General features: G+C 41.1%; 1 protein-coding gene across 5 annotated transcripts in view; it reads left to right on the top strand.

Moving 5' to 3' along the window:
- The window catches only part of LOC126470898 (ATP-binding cassette sub-family B member 6), a 151,763-nt gene that overhangs the window by 64,339 nt on the left and 60,629 nt on the right, over positions 1-26,795 (top strand). For all 5 annotated transcript variants that reach the window (XM_050098929.1, XM_050098926.1, XM_050098928.1 and 2 more), the window contains exons 9-10: positions 4,630-4,835; positions 24,338-24,545. In XM_050098929.1, coding sequence (XP_049954886.1) covers positions 4,630-4,835; positions 24,338-24,545 — 414 coding nt within the window. The remainder of the gene's footprint in view (positions 1-4,629; positions 4,836-24,337; positions 24,546-26,795) is intronic.

Genomic DNA, 26,795 nt, shown 5'->3' with positions numbered 1-26,795 from the left:
CTGTCATTTATCATACCAGACAAACTCTGTCAGAGTCACCCTGTAGCCTCCAACGGTCACTGCGGTGACAGTACTTTCCCCATAAAGTACAGCATCATTAGCAAACAGTTGTTGATTGCTGCTCATCCTGTCAGTCTGATCACGTATGTATATAGAGGCCAAGAGTAGTCCTGTCACGCTCCCTGAGACACTCCTGACAGTATCTTCATCTCTGATGAACACTTGCTGTCCAGGACAACCTATTGAGTACTGTTACTGATTAAAACATGGAACAAATTGTATATGTGCAAACCTACTCTGTATGCTTGGACCATTGGTAAGTCTAAAGTCGGGCACTCTATTGAATGAATGATCTCTGTCAATCTAGTAATATAGGACCTGCCTGTTACCGTTCATCCATGGTTCACCGCAAATCGTGTAAAAAAAGAGAAAGCTCGAGTTTTACACAAGTGATGCGTTGCAAATCCGTACTGAATTGTGGATAGCAGCTTTTCTGTCTCAAGGAAATTTACTATATTTGAACTAAGAATATACTTCAGGTTTCTGCAGTAAACCAATGTTGAAGATATCTGTCTGCAATTTTGTGGATCTACCTTTTTACACTTCTTATATACAGGAATCATCTGTGCTTTTTTTCCAGTCTCTTGGGACTTTGCACTGCGTGAGATATTTGCAATAAATCACAATTTAGGTAAGAGGCCAGTGCCAAAGAATACACTCTAAAACTGAACTGGGATTCCATCCAGACCAGGAGATACAGTGAAACCCTGCTTTTACACTTTTCAAGGGACTTAAAAAAAAAAAAAAAAAAAAAGGGGGGGGGGGGGCGTAAAATGCAGGAAAATGTAAAATGTGGGAAATAATGTTTTAAGCTGTAAAAGTTACGTATAGGATACCCCTTGCACTTTGTGTGATATGTGTACATAACAGGCATCAAAAGACTTGTCATGGACTTGTTTGTTATCTAATGGAGGTTTATTATCTAATAAAAACTGCTGGTGTAACTATAACTGTGTGGGAAGTAGGAACATTTGACTCAATTTCATGTCATAATAGATGTTTTTCAAAGCCTGCAGCTGTCATTTATTATTTAAATAATGAAATATGCACTAGTTACGTATTTTTTCATGCTTAACATGATGCTTCTTGAGAATTTTTCCCATTGTCAAGTGCAAACATGTAAATAAATATTTTATATGGTGTTTGAATGTGTGTTGTTCTGCGTTTCTTGCACTGTAGTCGACTTTTTGAGGTTATCAGGTACTGTGCCTCGTCAGTTATGTAGAAAACCACACACACACATGCTATAACTCAAAGGCAACCACAGCAACCCAGCTCATATGACAGCTTCCTTCAGTCAGAGTAGAACGAAGCAGACTTTCCCTTAGTTGTGGCATTGACTGTGGATGGTCAACATACGTTAGAAATAGTGGAAAGAGGAGCAAAACTAGGGCAAAGGTCTACAAAGTGTTGTTTTATTGAATCTCAACAAAGGCAGTATATGTTGAGCTTTTCACTGGTCTGCCCTTTCAAGCTATATATGTTGCGGCAGTATATGTTGAGCTTGTCACTAGTCAGTCCTTTCAAGTTTTCACTGCTATTCTTCAATGATTTATTTCACAATGAAGTATGTACAAACACGTATAGTGACAATGGGAGTACATTCATGGCAGCAAGGAATGAGCTGCATGAACTGCACAAACTGTTCAGCTTTCAGTTTCAAGCAACACAACTATCACTCCCATTGTTTGTTTGTGTAACATCACAAAAAATACATAAGTAAATACAGTACTTGATTACGGGAATAAATTCTTGAAACACGTTTTGCTCAGCATGAATAAAATACGTAACCGGCGCTGTGTTTAAAGTAAAAACATTTGAGCAACGCAAAGTGAATGACGGTGTCAACTAGCGCTCCAAGTGGCCACACGCTGAAACGTTCTAAGTATGGTTCGACAGAGGTGTCACGATGATCACAACAGTCACGAAACTGGGTTTGTCCACGAGAGACAGTTTGGAAATGGTTGTGATTGGTCATAATATCTTCATTCGAACGAGCCTAGTTACTCACATCAGCCACCACGCCAAGTAGAGCTTGGCAGCGGTGGGAGATAGGGCACGAATTGCTCCAACTTTTACACGTTTACCGGTTCAGATTCGCTGAGTAGAGTGCCCTGGTGTCAAGAAACTTAACCACATAATATTTGTAAACACTACTGGACAGCCAACATCATTTTTTCTCCACAAACATTTATTCATAATGTGTAAATTGTAGAAGGAAAATGTTAATTCCGGGAACATAAAAGTGGGGTTATACTGAATTTGCTTTCAACTCTTATCAGTTGCTTCTCAGCGCCATGGGCACCCATTTCTATGTCCTCCACACAAGTCTGTGTAATGGTCGAACAACAGTATGCCTGCATTATACTACGTGAACGAGGTCTTAAAAACAAAATTCAGAACTTCAGCTTTGCTTTTCCTGCCTTCGGACATGCTTGGCAATTTTACTTATGGCCGGAATTTTTAAGGTTCTCAGCAAGATTGTTTGCTAATGTATGATGGTGGAAGTTTTATTTTTTCGCATTGATCATTTTATAAACATGTGACTCAGCATTTTTCAAATTTTCTTATTTAACCACTGTGGGTGTTTACCATCCTTAGTACAGTTACTCGGCAAACGCTTCTTCAGAGCGCAATTTACAGTCAGTTTAAATTTTGCCCCTGACCGGTATTTGAAACAGTGTTCAACATTTGAAGCTTCCATTTCTGTAAGTTTTCCATGGAAAGTGAGACAATGGAGTTGAATTTAGGTGTATGGGGGGGGGTTCAGATTTCCTCGTGGCCATCCATATTTAGGTTTTCCCTTACTTCCCTTTGTCACTTCATCCAAATGTCGGTTTGATTTCTTTGAATGTGCACAGCAGATTTCTGTCTCCATTCTGAGCTCCTACCAAGTCTCTTGATGCCCTTGGCATAGATGGGACATTAAACCCGCCTAATTTTCCTTCATGGGAAGTGAAGGATTTTAGTGCCTAATCTCAGGTTTTTAAGTCTATATTGAAAATATTTCTCATATTGTGTTTCTCATTTACTGCTTTTTATCACGTAGCTTTTCATATTAATGTTGCAACATTTCTCACATTCCTATAACAGTTAATTGTACCTTTATTCTCCACCTCTTCACACAATATCTAAATTTGGTCCATATTTTACATTGTTTCCACTTTTTTGTGTGTGAATTGGCCTCAAAACAAGCTCTCCTCTACTCTTCTCAAAAGCACACACAATTTTCTTAATAAAAGGTTCGTGTTGCCCATGCATGCAGAGGTAATGTTTGGTTTGTTCTTTTGTGCTTCCTTTGCTGTTAAAGACATTAAACCCAAAGATTCAGGGAAATAATGTTGCAAAATGTGTCACAGTATGTTAGCAGCCATCTGCTATTATATTGTTGCACATTTTTCTTTCATTGAGGATTGCGTCTGTGTTTGGTAAAACTGCCACTTCAATTGGTGTGCACGCACTAAAAAAGTAACCCCGCATTTAGAACAAGAAACTAACTAACTAATGAGAGTTCTTGGCTATGTAGTTCAAAAGCACTTACCACTTGAGATGTCCATTACTGTCAAGGTGAGCTTTCACAGATTGCCCATGGCATTTATTTCCAATGAACCTCTTTGGTTGTATTCCATTTTTATTTCAGATCTAGGGAACAGAAACACAGTAAGGAAATAAATATAAAGTTTAAATAATATGCTTTCAAAACAACTGATATGACATGAGAAGTGTTGTTCATAAGGTGGTGAAACTGAGACATTGAAAGTGTTCTCCATTCATATTTTGTATTTTTTATGTGCCCAGTACATAGGCCAATGATGAAAAAAGTTTTGTAATGAAAGTAGCCTTTTTTTTTTTTTTTTTTTTTTTTTTTTTTTTTTTTTTTTTTTTTTTTTTTTTGTGCTGTATCCTAATAGAAAAGTTGAAATTTTTGTGATGATGATGATGGTTGCACTGGTTAGCTTGTGTTTCACTCGGCCCTTCTTTCATTCTGTTATGCATAATCCTAATTTTGTAGTTCACAACCAAGTAATATTGTGACAAAGCTGTATGTGATAGAAAAAGAGAGAGGTCAGCTGTGGATTCAGTGCCCAAAAACCATGTTGTTGAGCTGTTACCTAATGAAAGTAATCAGAAAACATATTTTGTTGACACGTGATACTTCCACATATTGCCCAGCTCATTTAGACAAAAGCAGTAATATGGTATCCTATATTGCAGAGGAGAGTTCAGTATACCATTTATCTGTAAATTGTGTAACTTGTTTTCCTCCTACAAAAGTTTTCAGGTACAGAAATGGGTTAATAGCCTGGTAGTTTCATAACAGATGTGCAACACTGCCTAAAAGCTATAATCATGCAAACTGCCTGGTATAGCTGATGACGGATTTTTATCTGTTGTGTAGATATGTACTAGACTTAGCTTACTTCCCTGCCATAGAATTGGATCTTACCACATCGTACTGTCTCTGGGTCTGTGCTCATAAATAAGTGTACTATTATAATTCTTTGCTGTGTACAAGTAACACTATTTATAATAAGAAGTGATCAGTTACTATTTGGTACCTCTGTTTAGGGCGAAGAATGGAAATCATTGATAACTTTGAATATCTTGAACACTCTTCAGAACATTATAATTTGTGGTGGACTCTTGGCTGGATCATTGTTGTGTGTCCATATGGTTGTTGCAAAGCAAGGCCTCACAGTTGGAGATTATGTGCTGTTTGCATCGTACATTATACAGTTATATGTTCCTCTCAACTGGTTTGGAACCTATTACAGGTATGGCCTTTTCTGTTTCCCATTTGACTTACAATATAACCAAACATACAATGAAATGTGCATACATTTTCACTTGGAAGCTAAATTTTATGCTTGCTTTTAAAAAAGTGTTGTATTATCTGTATTGATTATCTCAGTTATACATGTACTATTGGCCCCCCCTTTTTTCCCCCCAAGGGAGCAATTAGCTGAAAAATAAAACTACATGTGATAAAAGAACACTCTTTGTTCACCTTAGTTGGGTACACATAAGTAGTACTACTCCATATAGTTGTCGAAATGATTCAGATGTTTGCCATACCACGGTATTAGTTCTCCTTGACTGCTGTTATATATGGCAACAAACTGTAAGTTTAGCTACTTCCAAACAGTGGTCTGAAACTCCGTACTGAAATATTGTTCTCACAACTACTACTTCATTTTACAAAACAGATAAAATCACTAGACACTTAGTTTGGGCTGAAAGACAGTTGATGTGATGTCTTTCATTTGAAACATTGAAGGGCACTAGATGTCTTTCCCCTATCTTCTGATCCAACTGCATGCAAAAGATGTACAGAATGCACAAACTTCCTTTCCTTACAACCAGCAGCATCAGTGTTGGCACATCCCACTGCCAAATTCCTGCTCCATTACTGCACAGCATAACAATGCATGAACCTCTCACTGTGCATTTTATTCAGAGATCGATAACTTTTTGCTGGGTTGTAACCCTCAGCTTCAAGAAAGTGAATAATAGCGATCAACTGTGCTTACCAGGAGACTAGAGTGTGCTATGCATATTTACTTGACACTTTCAGTGTGAGACTGAAGGTTACTGTGTGATGTCACCATTTATTACAGTACTGAGAAGTACTAATAGATTATTTGCAAAAGCTGTTTTGAATCTTGGAAAAAAACAAAATAGACCTTGTTTGCATTATTGCCTTTTTCAAACCTGTGTGTAAGATAAGTCATTTTAGTGAATTAGGTTATGTTTAAAATAAGCAATTTTAGTGAATTAGTTTATATTTAAAATTATAAAGAATATGTTCATAGTTTTGTGTGTCATAAAAACCATGAATGCCCTTGCAAATGAAACTTTAGACTACATAAAAGTACGTGTAAGTCAAGTCTCTGCGGGAAGTGAAAATTAAAGGCCACTTTAAAAGTTTTGAGAAATTGTCAAAGTTTGTGCTTCTCAAACTAACCTTTTCACCATTAGTGCATATTCCAAAACAACAGTAGTGTTGCTGCTTCCAAGATCTCAAAATGTTGCCTACATATTTTGTTTCCAATTTTGGAAAGAGTGAGAAAATTGTACGAGGGCAGGTATGAATAGTACGTTTTTGGATTTGGAATTTCTTAAAAATGGCTAGTGTTTCGTATGCCCTTTGTGGAGGGTATGTTTTCATGTTGGAAAAAGGTTCCTGCAGCTATGCCTGGAGTCTTGCTTAAGGCTTAGTAAATCCTACTGAGTTGTACAATCTGTAATTATTGTTCCATTTCTCCAACTGTTACGGTGGTGAAATGTTGATTTCCAATAGAGAAAGTTTGCAGTGTTCTTTTGCCTACACTCCTCACTCTTTTCAATTTTGTCAGATGAGTTTCACATGGGAAGAGCCAGTAATTTGGCTGCCACTTTGTTATGGCAAAATCTTTAAACCAATGTGGTGTCACCAGTAATGCTGCTGAGGGTTGATTCTGACATACACACAGAGTGTCTGCAGACAAGACTTGTGACAGTGAACCTTCTTTTGAGGATAGACTGTGTGTGCAGACTACAGACCTTTCTGACATTGATCTAATCATGCAATTATGCCAAATGTACTGAGATTCTGGGTGTGAGTGGAGAGCACTATCCATTCATTATATGCAGTTTCTTGAGGGATCATTTTCACTGTAACCCGCTCTGAAATGGTAGAAAATAATTGCTTGGAAATTCTGCCATTTCTGCATTTACATCTGTAGTCTGTCAATGAAAATAAACGATTTTGGAAAATGTAATGTAATTGGCATAGACAAAAAAAAAAAATCCACTCACCCAGTGGTGACAGGAAAACACACACATTTAAAATACTATTATTTTCAAGCTTTCGGAGGCAGTGGTTTCTTCTTCTGGCAAAAGGGTTGAAGGGGAAGGAAGAGGTGCGAAGGAAAAGGACTCGTGAGGTTTAGGAAAAGGGGTATACTTCGAAAAAGACACCCAGAACCCTGGGTCAGGGGAGACTTATTGAATGGAATGAGAGGGAAAGACTGATTGTTGGGGATTGCACTGGACAAAATGTGGAAACCTGAGAGTTTAATGGTGGAAGATCAGGTAATACACAAGATAAAAATTACTGCCAAGACATTATGCACAAGTTAATAAAAGTGAAAACCTGAGTGCATTGTATGTGATATAGATTGGGGGGTGGGGGGGGGGCTGGTGGGAAAATAGATAGGTCAGAAAATTAAAGACGGAGTGAAGAAAGGAATAGTTACCATGAAGAAATCCTGAAAGCAAAGACGTTAATGTAAATTGAGGCCAGGTGGGTGGGGAGAACCAAGGACATTTTACAGCACCTGTTCCTACTTGTGGAGTTCTGAGAAATTGGTGCCTGGGGGAAGAATACAAATGGCATGTGTGGTGAAACAGGCACCAAGGTCACAACTGTCATGTTGTAGAGCATTGTGTCTATGTCCATTCATCCTAACTGATACCTGGTGGTAGTCATGCTGATGTAAAAGGCTCGACATAGCTGGTATATGACGTGTCATTTCATAGCGCTCTCTCTCTCTCTCTCTCTCTCTCTCTCTCTCTCTCTCTCTCTCTGATAGTATGTCTTTTACCATTTACAGAGCTGGTATAGGTGGTGGTAGGAGAGTGTGTAGGGTAAGTCTTATAGTGGTGACAGTCACAGGAGTAGGAGCCATAGGGTAGGGAGATGGGTGCAGAAGGATGATCCAAGGACCAGTCTCAACAGTACAGCATTTTCTGTCTCTCATTTGAAGCACTCTTCCCTCCTGAATTACCTGTGTTATCCAACAGTCTCACTTACAAATCTAAACCTGCATTTAATCGTGCTGCTTTTGTGAAGGATCCACTTTCCTTGACATACAATTTCACTTTGCAAACCAAAACCATTTCAGCAGCAAGCCTGACATTGAACCTTGCCTTGAACAGTTCTGACCATTATCCCAACTTGATCCACCACTGCTAAGTGTCCTCTGCAGAACATGAGTCTCTTCGGCTCCTAAAAGTTGATGACTCCTTCATTGTACATCATCAGACAAGTGATCTACCATTGTGGTACTTGACTGATGGGAGTATGTAAATAGTGAAGGTCTGCGCCAACTGTCTTACACCTCTATGTCTAGCATCTGCCATCAAGATCCCATTACTCTGATTTAAACTGACCTGCTGTCCCTCCTTAAAACCTCAGGCCCCTCACAGGGACTAACACCTCATTCCACCCAAACCATGCACCCTCACCGTGTATCTTCTTCCCCAAGATCCACAAACCCAGTCACCCTGGCCATCCCATAGTTTCTGGATTCAAAGCACCCACTGAACATATAGATATATCTAAATATCCACCTACATGATTATTCTGCTACTCACAATTAAGTGTCTGGCAGAGGGCTCATCAAACCACCTTTAGGCTACTTCTCTACCGTTCCACTCTCAAACAGCATGCGGGAAAAACGAACACTTAAATCTCTCTGTGCAAGCTGTGATTTCTCTTATTTTATTAAGATTATCATTTCTCCCGATAGAAGTGGACCCAACAAAATATTTTCACACTTTGAGGAGGAAATTGGTGACAGAATTTTCATGAGAAGGTACTGCCACCGTGAAAAATGCATTTGTTTGAATGACTACTACCTGAATTCATGTATCATATCCGTGGCACTCTCTTCCCTATTTTGTGATTATACAAAATGAGCTGCCTTTCTTTGAACTTTTTTGATGTCCTCCATCAATCCTCTCTGATGTGGATCGCTCACTGCACAGCAGTACTCCAGAAGATGCGGGCAAACAGTCTGTTCAGTGACCTGTGACATTTTCTAAGTGTTCTGCATATAATCCAGTCATTGGTTTGCTTTACCCTTATCTGATAAACACTAGTTCAAAGACTTCCTACTATACTAAAGACACCAATAATTTCATAGAGCGTCTGAAATCTGTATCTGTCCCACCCCTACCCTACACCTTGCTTGTCTCCATTGATGCCACCTCCCTCTATACTGATATCCTCCATGTAGATGGTCTGTCTGCACCTGCCTGATTCCAGACCTACAAAATTCTTCCTGCTCATTTTAATTAACTTTATATTTACCAACAACTACTTTACCTTTGAGGGGCAGACATACAAACAGATGCACAGCCATGTGAACCAGGATGGCACTTTTCTATGCCAGCCTTTTCACGAGTTGTTTGGGAGGGGGCTTCCCCGGGATCCATATGCCTTCAGCCCCTGGTTGGATTTAGATACATTTACGACATCTTTGCCATATGGACTTATTGAGAGGGCTGACTCGAAATACATTGTCCCAATTAAATTTCGCATGATCCTATTCTGAATCCCATGCCACTTCCCTTGAAATTGATTTCGTCCTCACTGAAGATCAACTACACACTTCTGTCCACATTAAACCTACTAACAAACAACAGTACTTAAATTTTGATCATTGTCATCCTTTCCATGTCAAATGTCCTCTCCCATACAGCCTTGGCATTCAAGGCAAACATTTGTTCAGGTGCAGACTTTTCACAGCAATACACTACCATTCTCACCTTGGCCTTCACTGGATATAATGACCCGACCATCCTGGTACTGCTGATCCCTCCAAAAAACAATTTCGGAGTACACCACTTGTCACTCAGTATGATGAAGGCTATGACGTCCTAAAATTGTGTCCTGAAGTGTGGTCGATTCTGTCAGACATTTTGCCCACTAACCTAGAACAGCTTTTTGTCACCCCCACTTCCTTGGTTCTTGCCACCCAGTTGGTCTTAATTTACATTAATTTCTTTGGCCTCAGCATTTCTTCACAGTAACTTTCTTTCTTCTCTCCCTTTTAGTTTTCTGTATCATTCATTTTCTGACCTGTCTCTTTTTTGTCGGACTGACTCTTGGAGGCCGTGTTCAGGTTTCAGTACTGCTGAGATGCGGACTATACAGTATGGACTATTTTCAGGCACGTGACTTGTAGAGGGGAACAGTCATGTGCACTTACTGTCAATTAGAATGGTGCCTGTTGGCGAGAAAAGTGCCTGTGGTAGTGGCATGCAGAGTTCCTGGCATGACAAGCTGCATTGTAATAGTAATAGTAGTAGTAGTAGTAGTAGTAGTAGTACTGGCTTGCTACCCGGCATTGTTTTCGTTGTAGCTGTCTTGCAGGTGCCTGTGCCAATAGTGGATGATGCGCAAGGCTACGCCACCAGCGGTGTGTGTGTGTGTGTGTGTGTGTGTGTGTGTGTGTGTGTGTGTGAGTTTGCAGTCCAGTTAGAATGTGGGCATGGATACTATATCCCATCTTCCTTGGGGAGATGATGTCAGAGCTAACTTACTAGTACCTGAAGAGCCTGCATCCTCTACTCCCTCGGGGAATGAGACACCAGAGCCGTAGAGTCACTGTTGCAGAGGCTGTGCCCCTTCTCTTTCGTGGGGGTGAGTGATGGCACCACCTGTTGGATGCCAGAAGGTAAGAGATTGCTGGGTGTTCACGTGGGAGTCATACCTACCTTGGGAGAAGTGCAGTGTGTGTCTGCGTCTGGGAGAGCCACAGGTGTATGCAGCCCAACTTCATAGAGGCGAAGCTAGGTCCAGGGCAGAAAATGATGAGGGGTGGAATCGGAGGCAAACAGAGAGCTCGATTCAAATGACAGGACAAGGACAAAAAAGAAAGAAAGTGTGACTAGAGCTAAAGAAGCAAAGGTAGCGGATCTAATTGGCAAGAAGAACTTTCAGTGAGCGGGACCGAGGGTGAAAATGTAGTGCGTCATTGCCAAACCACCTATGGGGCAAGACTGGGAGAAGCAGCACTGGAATGAGTGAAAAATAGGATTTCAGTGCCAATTTCTTTGTCTGAAGCAGGGCCACCTGTTAGAAGAGGGCTTGCCATGGCTGCAATGCATGGATACAATAGGAGGCAGCATCAGGTAGCAGGAGGGGATGATGGCCAGAGGTCAGATGAGACTGGATATGCTGCGATCACCACCTATTCAAATATTTGGACAAGAACAAGACTAAGAAAATTGGTTACCCTCAGTGTCAATGATGAAAATGAGGAGAGTAATGTGAAAACAGCATCGTCAGTCATGGAAAGAGATCTTGCAAAGATGATTTTCATCCTAGTCACCAATCTCTTATAGACCAGTGTATAGTACATGCAGAAGTTCAGCAATCAAGTGAACTGGAAATGATACTTATTTACTCAGGAAAAATTACAGCAAGAAATAACACTATGCAATAACAAGCCGTATTATTGTAGCAACTCTTCCAGCAGTGGTGAATGTTGTCATCTTGAAGTCCAATATAACCTATAAATCAGCCAGGTCATCACCTGGTTTCGGATGCCCTTTGTAATGTTACTGACCCCTTTATACAGCTGCTATTCCACCTGCTGAAATTTCAAAATCTCTGTTTTTGAAATTGGTTGGAGCTGTAACCTAATACCCCCTCCTTTGTCAGGGGTTAGAATAGACCCACGCCCCTTCCTTCACCGTCATAAGAGGCGACTAATAGGAGACTTTTTTTATGGAATCAGGTTTTCTTACCTTGGTTTGTACTTTGGACTTTTGAAGGTTTTTGCTCTTTTCACGTTTTTATCACTGTTCCCCCCACAATTTTTGGCTTTTTAATTCTGGTCCCCTTTTTGGGTTTGATCTCCACAGAAGTGCAGGATATGTGGGGAAGAATTCCTTATTGTGCTGCGTTATCTCTCCACTGTGCACTATTATCTTTTGCACTTACCAATCAACTGGATCTACCTCTGCACTCAAAATCCAGTTCGGTAGCCAATCCGTCGTGGTGTGATTGTCAGGTACCCTCTTGGTGGTAGCCCCCAGACAATGCAGGGATTGCACTGCTGATGCCTAAGCTCTGACCTCCCTGTGTCAGCCAAGGAGTAGGTGCCCGTCCACTTCAGAGTACCGGGACTCCGGGGAATGGCTACTGTTCCAGGTGGCCTTTGCCTTGGCGGGGTAGTGCCCAAGAGGAGAACTCCGATTGGAGTGAGTGGCATCAGGGTGGATGATCTGCGATGAAAGGGGTCCAACTTAATAGTGACCATGCCAACATGATTCTTTCTATCAGTCGGGAACTGTGCTTTTAATGCAAAAGATTATAATCCTACAGCACGTCTGTCATTGACCATGCCTCAAGATGAGAATCAGGCAAGGAGAAATGGAAGTGGATGGCTTGCCGAGTTGTTGGTTTGTTCCCGCACTGACGGCGGCTCTTTCGCTTCAATGAAGCCAACGTCTTTCGTTGAAAATGTTGGAGATTGGTTTGGGGAGGTTGTGGCAATAGAGAGGATGAGAAATAGATCTTTGCTGATCAAAACGTCGCACGCCAACCAGTAACAGGCACTTCAGGCCTGCTTCAAGTTAGGAAATATACCAGTCACCATTTCTCCTTGTAACAAACTTAACAGAATGCAAGGTGTTATTTTCCATCTGGACCTGATGCTACAAACTGATAGAGTTGTGTACTAATCTGGTGCGACATGGAGTCCATTTTGTTGGCCGCATCCAGAAGGGACCAAAGCATAATAGTCTCTGAAGATAACATTTTACCTGAGAAAGTTAAGATCATGGTGTTTAGGTATGATGTCAGGCCTTACTTTCCTCCTCAGATGAGATGTTTCAAGTGCCAAAGGTTCGGATACACGTCCTCTAGCTGTTCTAATGAGGCTATATGTAGGCCATGTGGATGGGCATCCCATGATGGCCGCTCTTGTGACCAACCCCCTCAGTGTGTCAACTGTCTGGAACTGCACCCTCCTCATTCACTGCAATGCTCATTGTTCAAGAGGGAGAAGAAAATTCAAGAGTTTAAAATGTTTGACTGCTTGTCTTATCAAGGTGCAAAGAAAAAGTTTGAAAGACTTACTACAACTGTCATTTTTCTCAAATTTTGCGACTTGTCACAGTCCATACCTCATGCAATGACAAGGTCTCGCACACCACCTCCTGTTGGACATCTGCCTACTCAACACTGAAGTTGTCTGCAACCCATTTCATTGTGGCCCATGGAACATTTTCAACCACAGATCTCGCAGTTTGCAGCTAGAGAATCGTGCCCCTGATTCAGTGACGTGTCCATCGCAATATTTTTCCTATCTTTCTCTCCCTCTCCACTCACGGACTCATAGAAGATGCTCCATGTTGGTTGCTTATGATAGCTGACTGGCAGGTTTTAAAGATACAGCCACAGCTATCGGAGAACGATGCAGGCCGCTTAAATGACGCAAGTGCCATCCCTCTGTGGATAATTTAATAGCATTCAAAAGACTCCGGACAAAGGCACAGTTTTCAATAAAGAAAAGGAAACAGAACCTAACCTAACCAGTGATGGAGCAGTATATCTCAACTATGCAATCCAACACCCTATCGTCCCAAGTACGGACTAAATTCTGCTGCATTTGCAGCCATCCACCATCTGCAGCAGTTCCTGGCATCATTTGTCAATTGGTAACACCTGCACTGATCCCGTGGTACTTGCCAAACGTTTCGCAGCACACTTTGCTGAAGTGTCCACTTTCAGTAATTACCACCATCAATTCCTGACCCAGAAACACCTTATTGAGCACCGCCTTCTGTCTTTCCGTGCATACAGCTCTCTATCATATACTGTCCCTTTTAGTGAATGGGGGCTATGCAACACTTTGGACCCTGGATGTGACAAAATCCACAACCAGTTGCTCAAACATCTTTGTGCCAACAGCATGAAATATACCCTCAGGCTTTTTAATCTCATTTGGCTGGAGGGAGTATTTCGTTCGCAATGGTGGGAAGATATTATCCTCCCTGTCCAGAAACTGAGAAAGGAGCTGCTTATTTTAACTAACTGCCAGCCAGTCTCTCTGCTAAATGGGTTGTGTAAACTATTCAAACGAACAGTCAAGCCATCTTTGTTGGTGCCTTGAAGCTTGGAGGGCAAGTATCAAGATTCCAAAGTGGTGTCGGGCTTCCCAGTCCACTACAGATCACCTGTTTCATTTGAAATCCACAGTGCACATTGATTTTGCGCATGACCAACATCTGCTTGCCATGTTCTCTGACCTGCAGAAGGCATACGATACCACCTGGCGACATCACATCCTGTCTACACTGCATGAGTGGGGTTTCTGGGGCGTTTACCCATTTTTATCTGGAATTTCCTATCTCTCTGGATTTTGCATCCACCCACAGAAATTTATCTTGTTGACCAGGTACTTGAAGTTGTTGAAACTTTCCAATTCTTATGTATTTTATTCGACCACAAGCTAACTTGGCTGCCGCATGTCTGCCAGCTCATGGCAATGTGCATGAAGAAGCTAAATGCTCTGAGTTTTTAGCAACTCCTCATGGGGCTGGGGACCATGTAGTTCGTCTGAGATTTTACAAAGTGCTGATTTTATCCCTCTTGGGCTATGGATGTGTTGCCTGTGGGCCCACAGCAGTGTCTGTGTTGCGCTTACTAGGCCCTGTTCACCATATCATGCGGTTGACAACAGTGACTTTCTGTAGGAGCCCTGTTGACAGCCTCCTGGCGGAAGCTGGTGTCAGACCACTCCAGGTTAGACAACAGCAACTTCTAGCAAATTATGCAGTCACAATCTCTCAGGTGCCTACTCACTCATGTCACTCTTTTCCACAACCAGCAGTTCAGACTGTTTGCGCATCACCCCAAACTGGGAAGACCAGCTGGGATCCAACTCAATATTCTACTAAAGAACATCCAACAACCTCCATTAGTCTGTGTTCTTAGAGCTTCCTCGACATCCCCCGTGGTCTGTACCTTGTCCTGTGATACGGATGGATCTCTTGTGACTCCAAGAAGGATGCTAACCCTATCCTTCTCAGAAATGTTTCTTCCAATCCTCCACGTTTATTCTAATTTGGTATGCATGGACACAGATGAATTGAAAGTCAATGGCAGGGTCAGTTACACTTTTACACATGCAAGAGGGGACAAGAAGTATTCTCTGCTGGGTGTCTGCAGTGTATACACTGCAGAGTTGGTTGCCATCTCTCAGGCTTTGTGGTACATCAAATTCCAGGTCACAACAGAACTTTGTTATGTCGTGATTCCACAAGTTGCTATCCTAAAAGGATTTTGGTTGCCAACATCCAAGACCTACAGGCTGACCTCTACAGCTCTGGAAAGACAGTAATCTTCATCTGACACAGAGCCACACAGGCATTCCAGGAAATGAACTCGCTGACTGTTTAGCTAAAGATACAACTACAGGAGATCCACTTAACATCAGAATACTGGGCACCAACATACAATTAAAACTTTGGTGCAAAATTTTGAGGCTCTGGGAATTGGAATGGCAGGCTGCTATGACCCAAAACAAGTTGAGAGAGATTAAAGGATCCACTAAGGTGTGGCATACATCTTTCCAGGCCTCTCAGAAGCATGCGATTGTGTTGTGCCGACTATGAGACTTGCCCACAAGTTCCTTTGGCGTCAGGAGGATCCTCTTCGCTGCAGCTGCAGGAGTCTACTCATGATAATACGTGTTCTTGTGTAGTGCACCCTGCTGGCCAAACTGTGGTACGCTCTGTTTGCCTACCACACTACCTCAGATGCTTGCAGATGACTAGACAGCCACTACCAAAGTGTTGCATTTTCTGAGGGGAGAATGGATTTTGCTCCAAAATACAGTACTGTTCCACTTCCAGTGTTAGGGGTGGTTGTGGTGGCAAGAGCCTCCCTTGTGGTGGATTCACACCAAATGACCAAATGACTGCAGGTCTGCAGGTTACTTTCTTCCCCTCTCACCTGGTTGTGCCTTTAGACCTTTTTGTGTCAGATGTGGTCTGGGTTAACTATCTTTGTTTTTACCTATCATGTTATGGCTACTGTTATACCCTTTTAAGCTCTTTAACTTGATTATATAATTTGAGCACCCTAGTCCCATAATATTTTTCTCCCATGTCGTAAGGAGGTACTGATGACCGAGTAGTTCAATCCCTTTAAACACACAATCATCATGTAACATAATATTTCAGTCACAGACGTGACACCATTGACTTAAACTGGGATTATTTCACATTTGTTAGTGCTAAAATATTTAATGTGAATGAGTGGTTTCTGCTATCTGCTGGTTTTATAGTTTGAATAATCCAGGTTAGCAACAACACTCTAAACAGTCGCAGTTTCATTTTATACATTTCCATAGTTAGGGTGCCACTCATGTTTGTATGGACAATAAATCTTCACAAAACACCATTTGAGAGAAAACAGATATGGTTGTTTCTGGAGTGAATCTCAGAAGCCTCACTTACACATTAAGGGGGAAGTTATGTGAAAGACTACAGCTGGACTGTAAGGTCGTAAAATATTTACACTGACTCTCACACTCAGATCTGCACATATTAGTGTTAAATGTTGATCGGACAAGTACAAACAGAGAATTTTTTCATTCAGGTATTAACGTTAAAATTGCTAATCATGGTCTCTTATCACAGAGATGGTGGCAGAACAGTTGCTGGGGACCGACTAACAGATTTATTGTCCAGTGCTTGCATTTACAGAAAAGTGTATGAATATTTACTCAAATTGTTAAATGTGTATTGCTTTATAGAGAGAATGATGTCAAAATTAGTGGCAGTGGTTTATCTGTATGAGAGATGATTGGAAAATTAACAAAGTCAGACGGACTGATTTTTTCATACCATGTGCACTACCACAGGTATTGGATAGCTTCATGTAAATTTAACTGGGTCATAATTTTCGTAATTTGCTTAATTTCTTAAGCAAAGTAGCCTGACAACCGAAGGTACTTACTTGTTCAGAAAAATTAGGACAACAAAATTATAACATCAATATTCAGAATTAACTGTGCTTAGTGATCCAAATAACGAAAATATCATCTGGATGGTGGAAACTGGATTTGCAAATTACTTTTTAGTTAATGGATTTTCAGGAAAGGAAAAATGTTCACTAGAAAGAGTGAAATTGGGTCTTTTATTTAAATTGTGTCCTTTTGGAAATACAGTTACTAGCTCACTATATTTTTCCAAGCATGTGGTTTCTGAACATAATAAATTACTGGTTTCTCTTAAAAGAGCATGTTTACTCGAACACTAATTGTACCGTTAACATTAACAGAACTCAAACTAATGAATAATGAATTTTACTGAGATATTGCCTAGATAAAAATTTTGATATTGTATGTAAATGTGAATAGAAGAGGAAAAAAAGAAGTCATCTAAGCAGTAGAATTACAGAATATGGAGTTATTCCACTTTGCTACATTTTACCTTCTTTTTTTAGGTCACTTGCCTCTCTCTACAGTTACAGCGAAATAAATATTGAACTATATGAAAAAATGTAAATTAGTTACAAATTACAGCATGCACACACTTTATTCACCATATAAAGGTCACTACATATCTTCGGATTTAGGTTAGGACATGTTTGATATGCCTAACATCCTTGGCAATGATGTGGCACAAACGAATAGCGAAATTCTGCATGACCCACTGAAGTGTCGGGACATCGATACTGTCTATGACCTCCTGAATGGCTGTTTTCAGCTCAGCAATGGCTTTGGGGCTATTGTTGTACACCTTCTCTTTGTTCCAGAGGTTGCCCCTCAGTCTGCAATATCCGGGCAGTCGCAGAGGGTGGGCTTACTGGTAGTTGGGAGCTCCAACGTCAGGCGCGTAATGGGGCCCCTTAGGGAAATGGCAGCAAGAGAGGGGAAGAAAACCAATGTGCACTCCGTGTGCATACCGGGGGGAGTCATTCCAGATGTGGAAAGGGTCCTTCCGGATGCCATGAAGGGTACAGGGTGCACCCATCTGCAGGTGGTCGCTCATGTCGGCACCAATGATGTGTGTCGCTATGGATCGGAGGAAATCCTCTCTGGCTTCCGGCGGCTATCTGATTTGGTGAAGACTGCCAGTCTCGCTAGCGGGATGAAAGCAGAGCTCACCATCTGCAGCATCGTCGACAGGACTGACTGCGGACCTTTGGTACAGAGCCGAGTGGAGGGTCTGAATCAGAGGCTGAGACGGTTCTGCGACCGTGTGGGCTGCAGATTCCTCGACTTGCGCCATAGGGTGGTGGGGTTTCGGGTTCCGTTGGATAGGTCAGGAGTCCACTACACGCAACAAGCGGCTACACGGGTAGCAGGGGTTGTGTGGCGTGGGCTGGGCGGTTTTTTAGGTTAGATGGCCTTGGGCAAGTACAGAAAGGGCAACAGCCTCAACGGGTGCGGGGCAAAGTCAGGACATGCGGGGACCGAGCAGCAATCGGTATCGTAATTGTCAACTGTCGAAGCTGCGTTGGTAAAGTACCGGAACTTCAAGCGCTGATAGAAGGCACCGAAGCTGAAATCGTTATAGGTACAGAAAGCTGGCTTAAGCCAGAGATAGATTCTGCCGAAATTTTTACAAAGGTACAGACGGTGTTTAGAAAGGATAGATTGCATGCAACCGGTGGTGGAGTGTTCATCGCTGTTAGTAGTAGTTTATCCTGTAGTGAAGTAGAAGTGGATAGTTCCTGTGAATTATTATGGGTGGAGGTTACACTAAACAACCGAACTAGGTTAATAATTGGCTCCTTTTACCGACCTCCCGACTCAGCAGCATTAGTGGCAGAACAACTGAGAGAAAATTTGGAATACATTTCACATAAATTTTCTCAGCATGTTATAGTCTTAGGTGGAGATTTCAATTTACCAGATATAGACTGGGACACTCAGATGTTTAGCACGGGTGGTAGGGACAGAGCATCGAGTGACATTATACTGAGTGCACTATCCGAAAATTACCTCGAGCAATTAAACAGAGAACCGACTCGTGGAGATAACATATTGGACCTACTGATAACAAACAGACCCGAACTTTTCGAATCTGTATGTACAGAACAGGGAATCAGTGATCATAAGGCCGTTGCAGCATCCCTGAATATGGAAGTTAATAGGAATATAAAAAAAGGGAGGAAGGTTTATCTGTTTAGCAAGAGTAATAGAAGGCAGATTTCAGACTACCTAACAGATCAAAACGAAAATTTCTGTTCCGACGCTGACAATGTTGAGTGTTTATGGAAAAAGTTCAAGGCAATCGTAAAATGCGTTTTACACAGGTACGTCCCGAGTAAAACTGTGAGGGACGGGAAAAAACCACCGTGGTACAACAACAAAGTTAGGAAACTACTGCGAAAGCAAAGAGAGCTTCACTCCAAGTTTAAACGCAGCCAAAACCTCTCAGACAAACAGAAGCTAAACGATGTCAAAGTTAGCGTAAGGAGGGCTATGCGTGAAGCGTTCATTGAATTCGAAAGTAAAATTCTATGTACCGACTTGACAGAAAATCCTAGGAAGTTCTGGTCTTACGTTAAATCAGTAAGTGGCTCGAAACAGCATATCCAGACACTACGGGATGATGATGGCATTGAAACAGAGGATGACACGCGTAAAGCTGAAATACTAAACACCTTTTTCCAAAGCTGTTTCACAGAGGAAGACCGCACTGCAGTTCCTTCTCTAAATCCTCGCACAAACGAAAAAATGGCTGACATCGAAATAAGTGTCCAAGGAATAGAAAAGCAACTGGAATCACTCAATAGAGGAAAGTCCACTGGACCTGACGGGATACCAATTCGATTCTACACAGAGTACGCGAAAGAACTTGCCCCCCTTCTAACAGCCGTGTACCGCAAGTCTCTAGAGGAACAGAGGGTTCCAAATGATTGGAAAAGAGCACAGATAGTCCCAGTCTTCAAGAAGGGTCGTCGAGCAGATGCGCAAAACTATAGACCTATATCTCTTACGTCGATCTCTTGTAGAATTTTAGAACATGTTTTTTGCTCGCGTATCATGTCATTTCTGGAAACCCAGAATCTACTATGTAGGAATCAACATGGATTCCGGAAACAGCGATCGTGTGAGACCCAACTCGCCTTATTTGTTCATGAGACCCAGAAAATATTAGATACAGGCTCCCAGGTAGATGCTATTTTTCTTGACTTCCGGAAGGCGTTCGATACAGTTCCGCACTGTCGCCTGATAAGCAAAGTAAGAGCCTACGGAATATCAGACCAGCTGTGTGGCTGGATTGAGGAGTTTTTGGCAAACAGAACACAGCATGTTGTTCTCAATGGAGAGACGTCTACAGACGTTAAAGTAACCTCTGGCGTGCCACAGGGGAGTGTTATGGGACCATTGCTTTTCACAATATATATAAATGACTTAGTAGATAGTGTCGGAAGTTCCATGCGGCTTTTCGCGGATGATGCTGTAGTATACAGAGAAGTTGCTGCATTAGAAAATTGTAGCGAAATACAGGAAGATCTGCAGCGGATAGGCACTTGGTGCAGGGAGTGGCAACTGACCCTTAACATAGACAAATGTAATGTATTGCGAATACATAGAAAGAAGGATCCTTTATTGTATGATTATATGATAGCGGAACAAACACTGGTAGCAGTTACTTCAGTAAAATATCTGGGAGTATGCGTACGGAACGATTTGAAGTGGAATGATCATATAAAACTAATTGTTGGTAAGGCGGGTACCAGGTTGAGATTCATTGGGAGAGTGCTTAGAAAATGTAGTCCATCAACAAAGGAGGTGGCTTACAAAACACTCGTTCGACCTATACTTCAGTATTGCTCATCAGTGTGGGATCCGTACCAGGTCGGGTTGACGGAGGAGATAGAGAAGATCCAAAGAAGAGCGGCGCGTTTCGTCACTGGGTTATTTGGTAACCGTGATAGCGTTACGGAGATGTTTAATAAACTCAAGTGGCAGACTCTGCAAGAGAGGCGCTCTGCATCGCGGTGTAGCTTGCTCGCCAGGTTTCGAGAGGATGCGTTTCTGGATGAGGTATCGAATATATTGCTTCCCCCTACTTATACTTCCCGAGGAGATCACGAATGTAAAATTAGAGAGATTAGAGCGCGCACGGAGGCTTTCAGACAGTCGTTCTTCCCGCGAACCATACGCGACTGGAACAGGAAAGGGAGGTAATGACAGTGGCACGTAAGGTGCCCTCCGCCACACACCGTTGGGTGGCTTGCGGAGTATCAATGTAGATGTAGATGTAGATGTAGATGTAGATGTAGAATATAGCCCCACAAAAAGGAGTTGCATGTGTTCAGATCTGGAGAACATGGTGGGCAATCGAGGCCCATGGCAGTGGCCTCTGGGTCCCCAGAACCAGAATGTGGTCACCAAAGTGCTCCTCCAGGACATCAAACACTCTCCTGCTTCCATGGGGTAGACTTCAGTCATCCATGAACCAAATCTCATCAAAATCAGGGCCACTTTAGATAATGGGGATGAAATCATCTTCCAGAACCTTCACATACTGTTCGGTAGTCACTGTGCCATCAAGGAATATCGCACTTCAGTATTCTGTGAGTGAACATTGACCACACACACCTGTTGAGGATGAAGAGACTTCTCAATTGCAAAATCCTCCAAATGCGCCAATTTTTCTTATTGATGAACCCATACAAATGAAAGTATGCTTCATCACGAAACCAAACCATATTCACGTGAAAGTCCTGTTCAGTTCTGTGGACAATAGTGTTGGTGAAAAACAATTGCTGTTCCAGGGCCTTGGGGCTTAATGGATGATGGGTTTTAATTTCCTGTGGGAAGAGAGGCAGGTCTTCAACAACAGTTTGTCACAGTGTATACTGGTTGAGTCTGACCTGTTGTGCAGCTAATTTCGTGGGGCTAGTTTGAAACACAGCATGTGTCTTCTTGATGTTTTCGGCCATTTTCAGCCTTTACAGATGGCAGACATTGCCAACAGTCATCACGAATAATACCCATTCTCTCAAACATGTGAATCAAATTATTGATTATTAGCACACTTGGACTGGTTGTCTTCATCTTGAACTCGGTCGCAAACTTCCTTTGAGCCACAGTTAGGATATCATTGCTCGCATAGTAGGCCTTCACAAGCACTATATGCTCAGGCAAGCTGTATTGTGACACTTTAATGTGCAAATGGGTGACAACAGCAAGGTGCATGTGCATGCGCATACTAATTCCCGTCATGCCTCACAGCCAGCCATGCAGTTTGAGCATCCTAATGCAAACTGTTCAGAAGTTACGACACTTTATTTCATACAGTTCAGTATTTATCACCCTCTATGTTACATGAGTAATTTCTCTGCTGTTATACTAATGATTTTAGTGTTATATTTGAGCAACTGAAGGAATTTGTTTTCCGTGCCTGCTTTGCCTCAGTTTATTGAAGCATATTTGATGGGAGTATGTCTTGGTGGTGCACAATTTGTGTTCGTGTGTTTACATTGGTGAAGCTGTTCATTTTCCACCTGCACTGTAAACACTTCTCAGCATAGCACAAAACTGCAGACTTTTATATCATGTTACTATGTATTTATTCTGTTATGTTAATGTGATATGAATATCAAGAGCTCAGAAGGAAAACCAGTCGTTAAAAATGAAGGGAAAGGTGGAAGGAGCATCTAGAGGATCAACACAAGGGAGATGAACTTCAAGACAGTATTATAGAACTAAAAGTGGCCGTAGATGAAGATAAGGTGGGAGATAAGATACTGTGAGAAAAATTTGATAGAGCAATGAAAGACCCAAGTCGAAACAAGGCTCTGGGAGTAGACAACATTCAGTCAGAACTACTGATCGCCTTGGGAAAACCAGCCATAATGAAACTCTTCTATCTTGTGTGCAGGTTGTGAGAGACAGCTGAAATACCTTCAGACTCAAGAAGAATATAATTATTCCAATTCTAAAGAAAGCAGGTGCTAATTGGTTTGAAAATTACTGCAGTATAAGTGTAATAACATGTTTGCAAAACACTATCAACAATTCCTTAGAGGAGAATGAAAAAATTGGTAGAAACCAACGTGGGAAGATCATTTTGAATGTAGGAACATGCAAGGCAATACTGATCCTACAAATTCTAAGATAAGTTAGGTTAAGGAAAGGCAATCCTATGTTCATAGCATTTGTAGACTTAGAGAAAGCTTTTGACAGCATTGACTGGAACACACTCTTCAAAATTCTGAAGGTAGCTGGGGTAAAATACAGGTAGCAGAAAGCTATTCACAGCTTGTACGAAAGCCGGCTGACTGTTAATAGTTCGGTGATGTGGCAGGAAGCAGTGGTTGAGAAGGGAGTAAGACAGGGTTGTAGCATATCTCCGATGTTATTCAAAATGTTCGGAGTAGGAACTGAAGTTCAGGAAGAAGAAATAAGAACCTTGAGGTTTGCCAATGCCATTGTAATTCTGTCAGACAGCAAAGGACTTGCAAGAGCAGTTCAACGGAATGGGTAGATTCTTGAAAGGAGTATATAAGATGAACAACAGCAGAAGCAAAACACAGATAATGGAATGTAGTCAATTAAATTGGGTGATGCTGAGGGAATTAGATTAAGAAACAAGATACTTAAAGTAGTAGATGAGTTTTGTTATTTTGACAGCATACTAACTGATGACGACTGTACTAGAGAGGATATAAAATGTAGACTGGCAATGGCAAGAAAAGTGTTAAAGAAGAAGAAAAATTTGTTAACATTTAATATAAGTTTAAGTATTGGGACATCTGTTCTGAAAGAATTTCTATACAGTGTAGCCATTTATGGCAGGGAAATATGCATGATAAACAGTTTAGACAAGAAGAGAGTAGAAATGTTTAAAAAATAGTGCTGCAGAAGAATATTGAAAATTAAACGGGTAGCTCATGTAACTAATGAGGAGGCACAGAACAGAATTGGGGGAAAAGAGGAAATGTGTGTGTGTGTGTGTGTGTGTGTGTGTGTGTGTGTGTGTGTGTGTGTGTGTGTGTGTGTGTTTGTTTGTTTGTTTGTTTGTTTGGGGGTGGGGGGTAAAAATTGTAGAAGGAGATGAAGAGATGAGTACAGTAAGAAGATTAAGAACGATGTAGGTTGCAATAGTTATTTGCCAACTATTAGAGAAGCATTAGGTTTCCTTAGAAAAATGCAAGCTGTCTCTTTGGTTAGCATAATACTAGGGAATAAATGTTTGCTTTCTAGATATTTGACACTCGCCTCCTGGATCATACATAGGGAAATCCCCAGTTGCTTTTCTTGTGGCAAAATGTTGAACCAAAACCAACCAGTGTTTCCTGTATTGAAATTTGCCTGCAAAATTCAAACAGTTTCTCTGAAGTATATTATGCCTCTATTCAATATGAACATTAAGAGTTAAGTCAGTACTGAATACAATGTAGTTCAGTTCCACCATTTGTGTACTCAGACATACCAAAATCAGCTCCAAATCGGCATTCATGGAAACTGTTTTTTGTATTTTCGTACTGTTGGCTCTAAATATACTACTGATTTTCTTCCAGGGCTATACAAAAAAATTTTGTGGATATGGAAAACATGTTTGACTTGCTTCAAGAAGATCAAGAAGTTTTTGATGCACCTGGAGCAAAACCTCTAGAGGTTGTTAAGGGTGAAATAAAATTTGTGAATGTGAGCTTTTCATATATTCCTGAAAAGACTGTATTGAAAAACATTTCTTTTGAAATACCTCCAGGACATACTGTTGCACTGGTATGTTGTCAATATTATTATTGTTATTATTATTATTATTATTATTATTGTTTTGGTAAATGTAATCCTTATAGATTAAAGGAGACATTCACCGAAAAGTAGCAGAAGCAGTAAGTCATCGATAGGCGCACAAAAAAGAAGAGAGAACTTGCTATCTTTCCCCAGAAGAGGATTACTCTGAAAGCTAGCAAGTTTTCTTTCTTTTTTTGTGTGCATGTTTTTGGTGAATAGTCTCCTTTAATCCAAAAGTATTACTGAGAGAGAGAGAGAGAGAGAGAGAGAGAGAGAGAGAGAGAGAGAGAGATAGTTAGTTAGTTAGTTTTGGTGCGTAGTACACAACTCATCCAAATTAAGCACCATCTTTGTGCATTGTACTTGGGTGTGCTTTTTTATACCGTTCTCAGTATTGGTTGAGGTATTACATGTCATGCATATTACTCGGTCAACTTAAGCGCCTCACTAATGCAAGTTGCAACCCTCTGCCACTAGAGGACTCACAGTTCTAGCATGTAACATAACGGTTTGTAGGATTACTATGATGTTATGTGAGAAACAATGTGCTGTAATTGAGTTTCTAAACACGAACAACATGTCTCCAATTGAAATCCGTAGAATAATGGAAGCTGTATAATGATGATTGTGTTAACATCAGTAACGTGTGAGATTAGGTTGTTTGTGCTCATAATGAAGGATGTGGTGGCAGTAACCTGAATGGTGGCAGTAACCTGAATGCGTGTGACAAAGCTTGGAGTGGATGACGGCATATGGCAGTAGAGAGGCTCATTGGAATGGAATTGATGAGTTCATCACAGTATCATCGTATAACACAAAGACAACTGTCTGGTAAGTATGGCATATCATAAGAGCGTGTACAGGCCATCATTGCAGGACTGTGATACAGAAAATTGTGTGCACAGTGGGTGCCTCAATCTTCTCAGAGTTCATCAATCTGATTCTGCCAAGTCTCTCCGGTTCCTGTTCACAGTCGTCCACTCAGAGCACTGTGTCATACATTGAATTTAGCACCCCAGTTTTCTTAATTGCGAACATGAATAAATCACTGTCGCACATTAATGATGCTGCACATTAATAACCTTGATACAATCACCACCATGCATGGCTTCCATTCTTCTATGAATTTCAGTTAGAGGCATGTTTTCTGTGGTTAGAAATTAAATTACGGCACCTTTTTCCTCGTGCGCTGACATAGTTATGTTACACCCTGCCATATTATGGCCTACAATTCAGAGCCCTCTAGTGGCAGAGGGTTTCACCTAGCATCAACGAAGCATGAAACTCGACCGAGCAATATGCGTGACATGTAATGTGTCAGCCAATATTGAGAACAGAATAGAAAATTTGGAGGCATTACTTTTCAGCACACCATTGTATGTTAGGTATTGAAACCAGACTCTGTTGACATATGTTGGAATTTAATATATTAGTTTTGAATTCTTGTATGTGGCTCCATATTGGTATTGTATGTGCCTAGAAAATTGAAAGGTTCCTGAATTTTGCATGTGCATTGCTCTGCTCAGAGTGCATGACATTTTGTAAGTTACATCTTGTACACTGTGAGCAAGAGAATCTAGGTTGAACTGTGACATCATTGCTGCAAGTCAGTTGCTGTGATACATAAATTTATACAAGTGTACGTGTGTCTGAATGCAATTTTTTTAGTTGGGTTGCATTGATAAAACAGAGAAATTATAACTGAAATGGTTAACATTACATATTGTGGTATCCAGTGCAGTTAACTCTGTTACAAGAAAGAACAAGTGAAATTGGTGCTGGTGGTGAAGCAGCAGCTGTGTGAGCCAGGTAGCATTAATCACAACAGAAATTGCTGTGCTTTCAGTTAGTGCTGAAAAGGTACCAGGAATAGTTTGTATAGGTTTTGGCAGTTTCAGTATTAATAAATCCATCAGGATAACAATCAGTAATTTTTTTATAAGCTTGGTCAAGATGTTGATCAAAGGAACATTTTGATGATATTTTTTAATAATTTGAAGACAGACCATCTAATGATGCAAATTTGGTGTCCAGAGAGTTTACTTTTAGCCTGGGCATTCATATTAAAGTGTTGACAGATCATTTGGGCCAACACTTTTGTAAGAGGTATCCTGAATAAAACGTACTCGGTTTCTGAGTCACGTCAATTCGAATCCTACCAATTAAAATGTTAAAATGTAATTTGAGGAGTGCATATATCAAAACATTGTAATTCATAAACAAATTTCAACAAACTGA

Source organism: Schistocerca serialis, chromosome 3, assembly GCF_023864345.2.
Source record: "Schistocerca serialis cubense isolate TAMUIC-IGC-003099 chromosome 3, iqSchSeri2.2, whole genome shotgun sequence".
Lineage (NCBI taxonomy): Eukaryota > Metazoa > Arthropoda > Insecta > Orthoptera > Acrididae > Schistocerca > Schistocerca serialis.
The sequence above is the reverse complement of the archived record's forward strand: the minus strand, read 5'-3'. Positions and strand labels throughout refer to the sequence as shown.